Below are 12,412 nucleotides of genomic sequence, written 5' to 3' on the forward strand. Positions count from 1 at the left end.
TCTGCAGAAGAGTGGCGAGAGCCCACTTTCTGAGGCCCATGAGGCTTTGTTTGGATCCTGGCTCCTTGACACCTCCCAGGGCGCTGTGATCGTCTCCAGGCCTGGACACTTCAGCTGGCACATGGCAGGCCCCCAACTTTGAGCTGTGTGATCATTCACATTCCTTACCTGCCCCGACAAAGCCCAGGAAGGTCAGGATTAGTAGAGGAGATCCACTTGCAAAGACGCCCAGGACAAAGCTGAACAGAGGAGACAGGAGAACCGTGGCCCAGAAGAGGAAATTCAGGAGCGTCCATGGCCGTCGGGCAGGTTTGAACTGCTCCCCTGGGAACACGCCCTTCTGGTTATACATCTCCTGCAAAGCATCCTGTGAGAGTCCACAAGAGAGCGGTATTTACATGCTGTCTTCTTAACACGAGAGAGAGTGTTGGCAGTGAAACATGGCTCAAACTGTAAAGTGGGGACTTTAGCCTGGCCACTCACAGTAGTCCCTTCTTTCTCAGAACCTTAGTTTCTGCACTTGAGAAATGGGGAGAGTGTATGAAATGAACTGTAAGGCCCTTTGGCAATACCGTGGTCTGTTTCTATATCATGACTAGAGCTAATAGGTAATAATAACCAAATATGTACAGTGGCATGGTTCTCGGAAGCGCCCAGTCTGGTGACTGTGGGCTCTTTGCATCTTTTCTGGCTGGGGCAGTGGAGCTGCAAGCAATCCAGAACCACTGCTCACATAATAGGAAGAAAAGGGGTATCTCATGTTCAGCTGGGGGACATAAGCCAGGCAGGCTCTTTGAAGCACAACTTAGAGAAATTTCACAAAGGAAAAGAGCCTTCCACCACCAGTGGAATACATCTCTAATAGAAATGTTCCCATATGCACTCATCCCACTAGGAACAGCAAAGTGGGACGCAAGCTAATATTCACAGATAGGGACGGAGTATCAGCAGATGGCAAAACACCATGCAGTATCTAAAAGGGGTGAATTCAATTCATTTATGTCACCGTCGACAGATATAAAAAATAATGGTGACTGAAAAAAAGGAAAAAAAAATAGAAGAATATCACAGTTTGGTGTCCTTAGTGTGAGTTAAAATATAAGTGACACACAAAATAATTGAAAATGTTATGTTATATATTTCAATGTTACAGAAAAACATAGCCGATAATATAAAAATACCCAAATAAATTAGTTATGTCAAAACATGTCCTTTGCTGCACTGGCATCAGATTATTTTAGGAAGAGAACCTTCTAAGAGAGGAGGCCCTGTGCCCCTTCACCTGCAGAAGTCACCATAATCCTGACCTGGGATTTCTGCTCTCATGCATGGTTTACACTCCCACATGCATGTGTCCTAACAATAACATGTGGTATGCTTGCATGTTTTGCACATACTGCAACCTGCTTTTCTCACACTATTCTCTCTGATTCAGATATATTGATAATATGTATTTTATTTCATTGAATCACAGCAAATGAATATATAATACAATGTATCTATTTTCTAACAATGTACTTTTAGGTTATTTCTCATTTCCTGCTGGACAAAATAACTGTTGATTACAACTGTCACTTTGTTTACACAGAATTCCAAACTTTCAAAACCTGAAGGAGATTCAGAGACACATTCTCCTTTGTCACCTGAAGCATAAAAGGTCTATGTGCCTGCCTGCCTGATGCACATGCTCAGTTTCTTTTTCATTTAGGTTTTCTTCTGGAGAGAGTTATATTGTCCTTTGAAATTACATGTTTTATCTAAGCTTTCAAATGTGTGAGCTCAAAGCTAGTCACACTGCTCTCACATTATTTTCACTCCCCACTCTGGTTGGGTTGCCGTTTTTAGTCCTATTAATGCCATCACTCTTTTTTACTAGAAAGCCCAAGACTTTCTATTTTATAATAGTTTTAAAGGAAAAGCTTTTGGTGTAGGTGGCTTCTTTTGTAGCTTTGCTTTCTGTTAAATAATCTATGTTATTTTTATTCTTTTATTTGTTCTACTCTCTGGGTTTACTCTCTTTTGTATGTACATGTATATGCATGTATATGTGAATGTGTATGTGTGATTATTAAGAAGATAAAACGTGTAAGACTTTAGAAGAGATTCTGATACATGGTAAGAGATATATCCACTGTTAACCTCATGGTCATTCACTTTTGGATAGTGTGTCTTCTCTCTCTGGTGATTCTAAGATCTCTCTTTGTCTTTGGTGTTTTGCAATTTCATTGCCAAGCAGAGGTGAATTTTTTTTTTTTTTTTTTTGTATTTTTCTGAAGCTGCAAACAGGGAGAGACAGTCCGACAGACTCCCGCATGCGCCCCACTAGGATCCACCCGGCACGCCCACCAGGGGGCGACACTCTGTCCACCAGGGGGCGATGCTCTGCCCCTCCGGGGCGTTGCTCTGTTGTGACCAGAGCCACTCCAGCGCCTGGGGCAGAGGCCAAGGAGCCATCCCCAGCGCCCGGGCCATCTTTGCTCCAACGGAGCCTCGCTGCGGAAGGGGAAGAGAAAGACAGAGAGGAAGGAGAGGGGGAGGGGTGGAGAAGCAGATGGGCGCTTCTCCTGTGTGCCCTGGCTGGGAATCAAACCCGAGACTTCTGCACACCAGGCCGACGCTCTACCACTGAGCCAACCAGCCAGGACCGAGGTGAATTTCTTTTTATTCATCTTATCCCAGACCTGTATTTCTTGAATCTGATGAAATCCATGTTTTTCAATTCTGGGAGTTTTATGTTTATCATCTGTGACAACTGCTCTTTACCCCTCCTACTTTCTCTCTCTGGACCTTCTAATAGCTACCGACTAGACCTCCAGGTTTACTTTATATCTTGTAATTTCCTTTCATAGTTACACTTCTTCAGGGCTGCAAGTTGTACTTCCTCTGGGCTGCATTCTGAGTGATTCTGGCTAAATCTTTCATTTTAATAATTTTCTCTTCAGCTGTTATCTCATCTGATATTTAATCTGTTACCAGGGGTGGGGGGAGGGGGGCGCGGGAGGGAAGAAGGGAGAGGGAAAGGGGGAGGGAGGGGCACAAAGAAAACTAGATAGAGGGTGACGGAGGACAATCTGACTTTGGGTGATGGGTATGCAACAGAATTGAATGACAAGATAACCTGGACATGTTTTCTTTGAATATATTTACCCTGATTTATTAATGTCACCCCATTAACATTAATAAAAATTTATTTATATAAAAAAATCTGTCAATGACTAGATTTCTAATGCCTAAAATTCTACTTGGTTTTTCTCAAATCTGACTAGATTTTTCTATAGGTCTTGTTCTTTTCAATTCCTTCTTCCGTGTTTAATCATTTCAAAAATACTGATTTTACTCTCTGTCCGATAGTTCCATTAGCAGAGGCTTCACCTTTTCTTTCTATGTGTCTTGCCTTGACAGATTTCCCATGAGGAAATCTTGGGAAGCTTAGGTTTGGAGTCATAGTCTTCCAGTTTTGCATATGCTTATCCCAGGAACTCCAGAAATATTTGCCTGGGACCACATTTGATGTTAATAGCTTGTCTTTGTCCTTGATCTATGTTGTTGGTAAAATTCAAATGCCAAACCCATTTGCAGTCAGGCTTGTGGTTGTGACTTGCCCGGGGGACCTTTTTGAGGCCAAGAGGAAAGCTGCAGAGTGACTTCCCTGGCAGGTGTTTGGCTCACCTTTCTGAGGGGACCACTCTCAGAGGGTTCCAGCTGCATGAAGGGTTTCCGGTTCTAACCTCTGCCTTGAATGAGCTCAAACCCTTGCCTTCGGTTCCTAGGTCGGCATTCAAACCCAAGTCCTCAGGAGAAGGGGAGCAGCAACCCTACCAGGAGGGTATGGCAGTGTCGACCCGCAGGCTTGCCACAGGTTCTCAGTCCTAGCTCCTTTTTCTGATCCCTAGAGCTTTCCCTTATTTTCTTGCAAGCTTGTCAATGCATTTAAAAGGATATTTGTGATATACTGAAAGGATTTTCTGATTGTCTAAGCCTCTCTCAATGCAAAAAAAACCCCACAAAAATCTAGTGTCCTATATGTTTGTATCTATAACATAAACCAGAATTAAGAGACAGGGGTGAGGTGATTATGGGGAAATGGTGGTGGGGCTGGCTGTGACTATAAGAATCTTTTTTATCATCTTTACTGCTCATAAAAATTAGGGGATATTTTATTGCTTCATGTTCATTTTGAAATATCCCCTAATTTTTATTTTTTTTTTTGCATTTTTCTGAAGCTGGAAACAGGGAGAGAGACAGACAGACAGACTCCCGCATGCGCCCGACCGGGATCCACCCGGCACGCCCACCAGGGGCGATGCTCTGCCCACCAGGGGGCGATGCTCTGCCCATCCTGGGCATCACCATGTTGCGACCAGAGCCACTCTAGCGCCTGAGGCAGAGGCCACAGAGCCATCCCCAGCGCCCGGGCCATTTTTGCTCCAATGGAGCCTAGGCTGCGGGAGGGGAAGAGAGAGACAGAGAGGAAAGCGCGGCGGAGGGGTGGAGAAGCAAATGGGCGCTTCTCCTATGTGCCCTGGCTGGGAATCGAACCCGGGTCCTCCGCACGCTAGGCCGACGCTCTACCGCTGAGCCAACTGGCCAGGGCAATATCCCCTAATTTTTGTGAGCAATATATATTGTGTTACTTTTTGTAAGCCATATATGTACACATATGTACAACTGTTATATATCTACAATTTTTTTATATGAAGAAATGAAACAAACGTGATCAAATGTTAATGTTATCTGCCATGGTTACCTAAGCACTGTTTCCTTATACTTTTCTCTTGTTTGTTAATTTCTCAGAAGTTAAGAAAAATTAAAGAAAAAGGATTAGCAAGAAATATTTGAGAACTGCATAGCAGTCCCAATGCCAGAGGAAGTCAACAGGCCAGCTGCCTGCCCCATCAGCGAGCTGCCCCTTTGGAAGCTCCCCGAGACCCAGGGGACAGCTGCATGCGGTTACCTTCTCCTGGTACAGCTTATGAAGCCATTGAGCTGCTTCCGTTTCATCCAGCGGGATTGCTTCCAGAGGAAATCTCCTGTTTTATGAAGAAGATTGAAAGCAAAGTAAATAATGAGATGAGAGGAAACAGAATATGGGGGAAACGTGTGCATAGGGGTAACCTGCTGGCCTGCTTTTGCTAAGCAATCTCACTCTCAATTTCCAAAAACACAAACTTGAAAGGAACTTCTCACTGGGCATTCCCCCAGACATGACCTGAGGCTCTGCAGGACCACAAGGCTGGTGATGTACAGAGGGCCAAGGTGAGTCTATGTTCATGGGATAGGGGAAGTATTTCACAAGGGACCCCCATGAGCAGTACAATGAGCAGACCACGCCCCTAGTTCCTCTGTGAAGGGTGATCATTTATTAGCTTAAGCGGGAGTTTTGGGTCTTTCTTCATAGTTTACTCTGTGTAAATAATCATGACTCAGAGTCTTTCATAAGGCAAAGTAGATTATGTATTTCACAAATGAAATCTACTTGCCTCAAATATCAAAAGCAATAGAGATTTAGAACTTTAATCTCAATTAACAAACAGCTGACCGGCTAGGACACTAACTTATTTATAAACCTAATCACCAGCTGGATTACTAGCCCCATGAGTAGAAGCATCTACCTGGTAAGAATAGCAGAACAAGAACCGGTTTCCATGGCAGCTGTCATACCTCCAATTCACCAGCGCACACACGAGCCAGAATAACTAATCAGTGGGACAGAGGTTGTCATCATAGGGGCCTGGCTGCCCACCTCAGAGGGGCCCACAGTTAAAAGAGAAGAATCAGGAAAAGTGTCCACAGCAGGATCTCCATGTCTTAAGATATCTCAAACTTTTGCTCCAAAAATTGAGTGTTTCAGTTTATGTGGGTTATGCCTAAGGATCTTTGCCATATTTGAAATGAAAACTAGGACTTCATAGACACACACACTATTAGACCACTAGCAGACATCAGAGCCTCTGGGAGACTCCACTGCATGCTCAAAGGACTTGAAGGTACACAACCCCCTAGTAAACAAAAACAATTTAACCTTATGGACCCCAGCAGGTATTGGGGTCCTCCAGGAGGGCCCCGGACAACACCTTAAGAACTAGTGCTTGAAGGATTTGCCACAGGTACCATTTTAGTAAGAAATGAAGTTTAGAAGGGGTTTATCTACAAAGAGATGGCTCCCTAAAGGTTTTAAACTCACTCAACTGTTCTCCCTGATTTTAAATATAGTGTACATGCCACATACAGGTTCTGTGTATGTCTGTTAGATGCACTAAGAAATACATAAAATAAGAATTTAAATCAAGACAAAAATAAATACATACATGAGCATCTATCTCCTGGACTTGACTCAAGCCACTTTAAGGACACTGGCCAGCATGAGCACAGGAGAGTCTCAGACCACCGTGGCCAAAGCCTTCGGTCTTGGCCAGTTACAGGCCCCCAGGCAGTTCACCAGCAGGGGCATAGAATGAGGCAAAGCCCTCCCGGGCTGTGATAGCCTGGGCTTTTTGGATGACGGGTATGTTTTAGACTCACTAGACTTCTGCTTTTGCTCAAAATCCAAATGGTAAATGACAAAACACAGTAAGTTGAGGCTTTTAGAAGTTCTAAGAGTGTATCTATTAATATAAGATTAGGTGAAATACAGACCCATGTTTTCTGCAACAAAAGGAGAAATGAAGAGACGAAAGCACAAGTGCTCCCCAGCTGGAGCTGGTATCCATGCAGAGGTGCAGGGCAGCCAGGGGCTGGCCATGGGCATTGACCTCAAGCTGGACCCAGCGGCCTTTTCCACCTCCACCACCTGCCGGCTCTGACCCCAGGCACCTGAGACTCTCTGACCAGGACCCACTGCTTACTACCCAGGACAAGAGGGATATGAGGATGACAGACCAGCAAGGGCTTGACACAAAGCCCACACCACTGCTGTCACTGTCCTGGACCACACCATATGTTCTCATCGGGGCCACAGCTGGGGGAAAGGCTGACCCAGCTTTCCCACTCCAGCTGTCCGGACCATCCAGGCCCTGAGAGATCACCTAGTCCCTAGTGGTCCACACTGTGTCAGTCCACCGCCCAGGGTTCTAAGGAGGGGTGGGGACTCTGGGTTCTCCCAGTCCCAGGGTAGAGTAAGAGACTATAGCTACTTTGAGCCAGTCCACTGTAGACTTTATAAGGAAAAACCCATTCAGCTTATTTATGTTCACAAAATTATTCCTGGAAATTTCCAATAGTGTGGCCAGAACTGAGTAGTATTTTTTTAAAAAACATGGACTGGCTCAAGCTCTCCAGACTGCAATGGAGAGGGCCTGTCCGAGCCTTTGCTGGGAGTCAGATGGCAGATAAGGGTGCTAACACAGGGGCAGTTCTATGTGACTTATACATGGCCAGGGAAGAGCCTGCCTCCCTGGGCACATCTGACTGACGTGGGAGACTGGCAACTTCCACCAGGATGATCTAGACAGGAGACAGCCCCATTAATTCCCGGCTGGGGTTCTGTCTTGAGCTGGAATCAAAGCTATACCACCATTTTTGTAGTAGAGCGGTCCCCAGACTGTCTTAAGTTAAAAAGAGTTTTTGGGGTGGATTATCTTCTCTTTATAAGCCAGAGAAACTTGGAGAGTCAAAGTGCAGCAGGAGTGATCCAGCCGCCACTCAGGTGTAACTCTCCTAGTCACTGACCGTGACCGTGTGCTACAGAAATGAAGGTCGCTGTCTCTGTGAGGTCCTGCCTATACCTTAGAACCAAGCCTCAGGCTCTGCAGTGAACACCTGGAGACCTCATTCCTGTCTCTTCTCACTGGCACCAGGAAACCACTCGGGATGAAACCTAAAACAGACTCTCCCTCTGACTCTTTTTCTTTCAGACACAGATCCCTTAAATTCTGGGGCTGAAACTGCCAGTGCCAACAGAAGTCACAAAAATGCTACTTCAAGCCAGAAGTTTTGGTAGGAGAGCCTGTACTGCCAGCCTCTGAACAGATCTGGGCTCTACCCCAAGGAGAAAGGTCAGCTCCCTGCGTCCACCAGGCCACATGACTGCGGGCCCCAGGAAACTACTGACCCCGCAGGATGTGAGCAAGGCCAGGGGAGCAAACCATGTGTGTCCCAAGGAGGTGGGAGGGAGGGTGGCAGATGGCCTCTCAGTTCTGGCCTGACAACTTCCCCTAAGGGAAAACACAAAATTGGGACAAAATGAGGGTCACCTTTGTATTTGCCCTTTGTCTTGCTCCACCAGAGGAGCCCTAGGGCACAGCTGCCTGGGAGGAGCCCTGGACTTATTTAGGTCCTGGGGCAGGACTTCAGACCTGAAGGGGCCACCCTTTCCCTCCAACAAGGTACCAGCAAATGCCTGTCACACACTCGGTTTTCTGGAGTCCCTCTACCTGCCCAGCCAATCCCTGCCTCTTGCTTTGCATACAGTAAGCACTCACTACATGCTCACTGCATAATTAATAGACATCGTTTCTGATAACCTGAGGATGTTTTAAGGGCTGCACAGGGCCCTGCCTTGGACTGAGTTCCCCTTCTTGGGTTCTCAGAGTTCCTACGGCTGCTGAGCAGTTCTTCACAGACCAGTTCCCTGTCTCTCCAGCAGGACAACCCTGAACACATGACTTTGCGGCCAGCAAAGTGGAACCGGCAGGGCTCAGCCCCAGGGTTGCCAGGAGCAGGTGGCCATGTGGGACTGAGGCCAGCCATTCTCTCTGGGGCTGTCTCTGAGCCTCACACCCAACTTGTCATACACCATGAAAAGGGGACCATGGAGCCTCCCTTGGGCTAGGACAGCTGTCTTTGTCTTGCCTGTGGAAATCCTAATCCCTTTGCAAGTTTTAGCTCAGCCTCTTTCAAAAAGCTTTTGTGTTCCCATCAGCGGGAGGGAGTCATGCTTCCCTGGACCATTCGGAACATTCATCCTTCACCCCCACACCTACTCGTTCACTTCGGGCGATGGCCACTGGTTCCCATGTCTGTCTGCCATGGGTCTGCCCATCTTAGATGGTACAATTTTGGCCACTTCCACATGGGGGCAGCTCGGGAGGTGGAGGGGCCACATATCAGGGCTGGGACAGCACCAGGAGAGGACACTGGGCAGGATGGGGTGTCCACGGGGCCCTGAGCTCACCTCACACACATGTCCGCCTCGTACTTCTTCCCATAGAGGATCCCCAGCAAAGATGGGTTCTTGTTTCCCCGGAAATTCAGTGTGACATCGTAGACGGCTGCAACTGTGAGGCCAGGGTACAGGAGTGAGCCAGGCCACCACCCCTTGTTCCTCACCCCATGCAGGACCCAGTAGGGTTTTCACACGGGTCATTTTTTCTTTGCCGATTCTTGTCTTTTTAGTTGCGTGTTTCACTGATTTGCACCTATTGTACTTACTGACAAATGTGCATTTAAACCCGCTCTCTGGCTGCCTTCCATTTGTCCTGTCTGTTCTCTGACCCTTTCTTTCATCTTGTCTCCTTTTGGGTTAGCCAGATATATATATCTTTTCCTTTATAAGGTTTTCAGTTACATATTTTTTTATCATTTTAGTTATTTTCCATTAACTAGCATTTTATCACCTCGAAAATGATACAGGAATCTTACACGTTCACTTCATTTACTTAATTCTCCCTTTTCTGTCCTGTATTTTAACATGTAATTCACTCATCTAGTTCTGGACCATTTTCTTGCTTCACCCAGAGCCCGGAGGACCAGTGGTGCCCACCACCTCGGCAGCAGGGGCTCTTACCTGTACCACGCAGGCACTGGACTGCGGTGGTGAAGCCCTTGGTACGAGGCAGCAGGTGGTACTTGAGGACAGGCAGCCCCTTGGAAGCGGCCACCTCCATGCTGACACGGTGCTTTTTCTCCGTGAAGCGTGTGCCCTCACAGTACAGGAGAAACTAAAACACGAACATAGGAACACAGGCTCAGACATGTCCCACTCATGGGAGAACTTGACTGGCGACAAAATGCTTGCTGCTCAATTTGTAGAAATGACAGTGCCACTCTAGTGCCAAGCATGTGGCATCCTTTGAAACATTATTTCATTTTAGGGCTATGATCTGTTCTCCAGCCACACTAATTCCCTCACCAAACAGTGAACAGCATTGCACTTATCCCCAAAGAATGTAATAGAGAACTTTCCAGAAAGGAGGAAATGTGGAGCTCCCTGGGCAGCAGCCTCCTGGCTGGAGTATAAAATATATGAGGTGGAAATGCTAAGTAAGAAGCCAGCTCTCTAAGGACTGTCAGAGACCAGAATGAAGGAGCAGAAAGAGAAACAGGAGATTTGAACCAACTGACACTGTTGATTCCAGGTGGGTGTCCACAAATTCATCTGAGGGGCTTGAAAACCCACCCAAATCCCACAGACCCTAGCTGCTGTTATAGGCAGGTGTCAGGTACCCTGTGACTCTTCTCATGAAAGATGAACTCGCGCAGATCTGTGGTCACTAGGGTTCGCTCTGGAATCACCTCTGAGGAAGACCATCCCTCTGAGGACCGCCCTGTGGGGGTGGCTCCTCAGCCTGGCACCGGCTGGGCAACCACTCATCTCTCCAGGGGACCCCACTCTGCTGAGAAGGGCCACTGTACAGGGAGGCCCCCCACTTCCTCCCACTCCCTTCTGGCTCTGGCTCGCAACTGGGGCAGTGGGAAGCAGGTGCACTCCAGGCCCTGCTGTGAACCAGGTGCTCTGAGCCTCCTGCTGGCCTAGCCTCCCCACTCGTGACTCAGGTCACATTTATGTGTCTGAGGTGGAGCCCGGCCCGCACAGCCACCCGCGCCAGAGCACATGTGCGTGCAGACTCACCCACATATACTCGGGGTAGTCGGCCAAGCATCTCAGCCCTTCAATGACGGTGTCCCGGTCTTCCTCCCACTTCCTCTTGCAGAACACAATCTCCAGGAAGTACCACGTCCAGCCGATAAGGGGCACGAACAGCAGCTCCCTCTTGGCCAGGACTTTGGAGCTCTGGAGGGAGGAGTGGAGCAGGGAGGAATAAAGCAGGACTGGTGTGGTGGGGGGTGACTGCACTGTCCACAGCGGCACCCTGACACCAACTGGCTGGGAGACACTGACACTGAGTGTGGTGCTGCTGGGATCAGCGTGGCCTGAGGGCACTGATGTGGCTTCCTACACATGAGGAAACCAAGGCGTGGGCCTGGCAGAGAAAGGGTGTCCAGGATGCAGCTGCCTGGAGAGTCCACAAGGCCGGCCTTCCTGAGGAGGGTGGAGATACCATCCATGGGTGCTCATTTTAGTGGGACCCCTTGACTTGGCTCAGGATGCTTGCGTTGCACTGGGGTGCTGACATCACCCAGGAAACTCTGGGGACTCACAGGATAATACGTAATGCTTATGAGAAGAAAGGCAGGAGAGCCCTGGGACAGCTGAGCATAGCCTGCCGTCCGAAGCACCGTAGGTCAGCCGTGCACCTGGACATCTAGCTCAGGGGACCAGGGGCCAAAATTGGAGGGGAGAAAATCAGACCCCAGAGAACCATGCCAGCACCTCCCCGGGGGCCCCCATGTTGCTAACCCCCACACCCTCCCGAGACCCCCACATCACTCACCCCCAGCACACCAAACCGCTCACACATGGTCCACCCACAGAGGAAGTCTATCTCAAAGTTGTGATTGAGGATGATGACCACGTGCTCTTTCCCTAAGTGATCCACTGTGTCCTGGTCGGTGAAGAGAGTGCACTCCGTGCAGGACCACCACTCCAGCAGCATGACCAGCTCTGTGGACACACAGGGAGGGATGTCAGTAAGTGCCTGCTGCGCTCTGGGCCAGCCCCCACCCCCTCCAGGCAGGAAGCACAGGCCAGGACCCAGCTCTGATGTGGGAGGGGCTTTTCGAGTATTTAACCCAGACCAGGCTTTTCTGCTAGAAATGACTTTTGGTGGTTTACATTTAATAAAATAAGTGTTCCTAATTTATAATTACCTTCTCTAAGCAAAAGTCAGGGAGAAGACACATGAAACTTTTAGGAAGTAGCCAAAGAAACAGGAAAACCAGCATTTTAGATGGTTATCTTTTCCTCATGTTCAGTTATAACCCCCATATATGCTGTGGCTTTATGTACTACCACACATTTCACCCATGGAATAGCAGGGGATAGTAGCTGCGCCGGAGCCGCTGCCAGCCAGTGTCACACCCACCACGGCCAGGTTTCCTGAGATGGGCGACCTCGCACACCCAGAAGCACAGCGCTGAGGCTCAGGCTCGCCACAGCACAGCCCTGGTCTTTTCGTGCTGGACCCCAACCCATCCTTTCTGCAGGGACACTGGTGGAGGCCAGAGAATGCTGATGGGGCAGGCCAGCCCAGTGCTTAGAGACTGTTTCCCCATTTATAGAAAGAAGATACTAGTGGCTTCCTCACAGGGCTACTAGAAGGACAGCACATGATATATATATATATATATATAT

General features: G+C 48.2%; 1 protein-coding gene across 7 annotated transcripts in view; it reads right to left on the reverse strand.

Moving 5' to 3' along the window:
• The window catches only part of AGPAT3 (1-acylglycerol-3-phosphate O-acyltransferase 3), an 88,923-nt gene that overhangs the window by 2,458 nt on the left and 74,053 nt on the right, over positions 1-12,412 (reverse strand). For all 7 annotated transcript variants that reach the window (XM_066370058.1, XM_066370057.1, XM_066370061.1 and 4 more), the window contains 6 exons: positions 11,553-11,722; positions 10,790-10,951; positions 9,725-9,878; positions 9,113-9,215; positions 4,955-5,030; positions 169-367 (listed from right to left, as the gene is read on the reverse strand). In XM_066370058.1, the coding sequence (XP_066226155.1) occupies positions 169-367; positions 4,955-5,030; positions 9,113-9,215; positions 9,725-9,878; positions 10,790-10,951; positions 11,553-11,722 (864 nt within the window). The remainder of the gene's footprint in view (positions 1-168; positions 368-4,954; positions 5,031-9,112; positions 9,216-9,724; positions 9,879-10,789; positions 10,952-11,552; positions 11,723-12,412) is intronic.

The sequence above is a fragment of the Saccopteryx leptura genome, chromosome 2 (genome assembly GCF_036850995.1).
Source record: "Saccopteryx leptura isolate mSacLep1 chromosome 2, mSacLep1_pri_phased_curated, whole genome shotgun sequence".
NCBI lineage: Eukaryota > Metazoa > Chordata > Mammalia > Chiroptera > Emballonuridae > Saccopteryx > Saccopteryx leptura.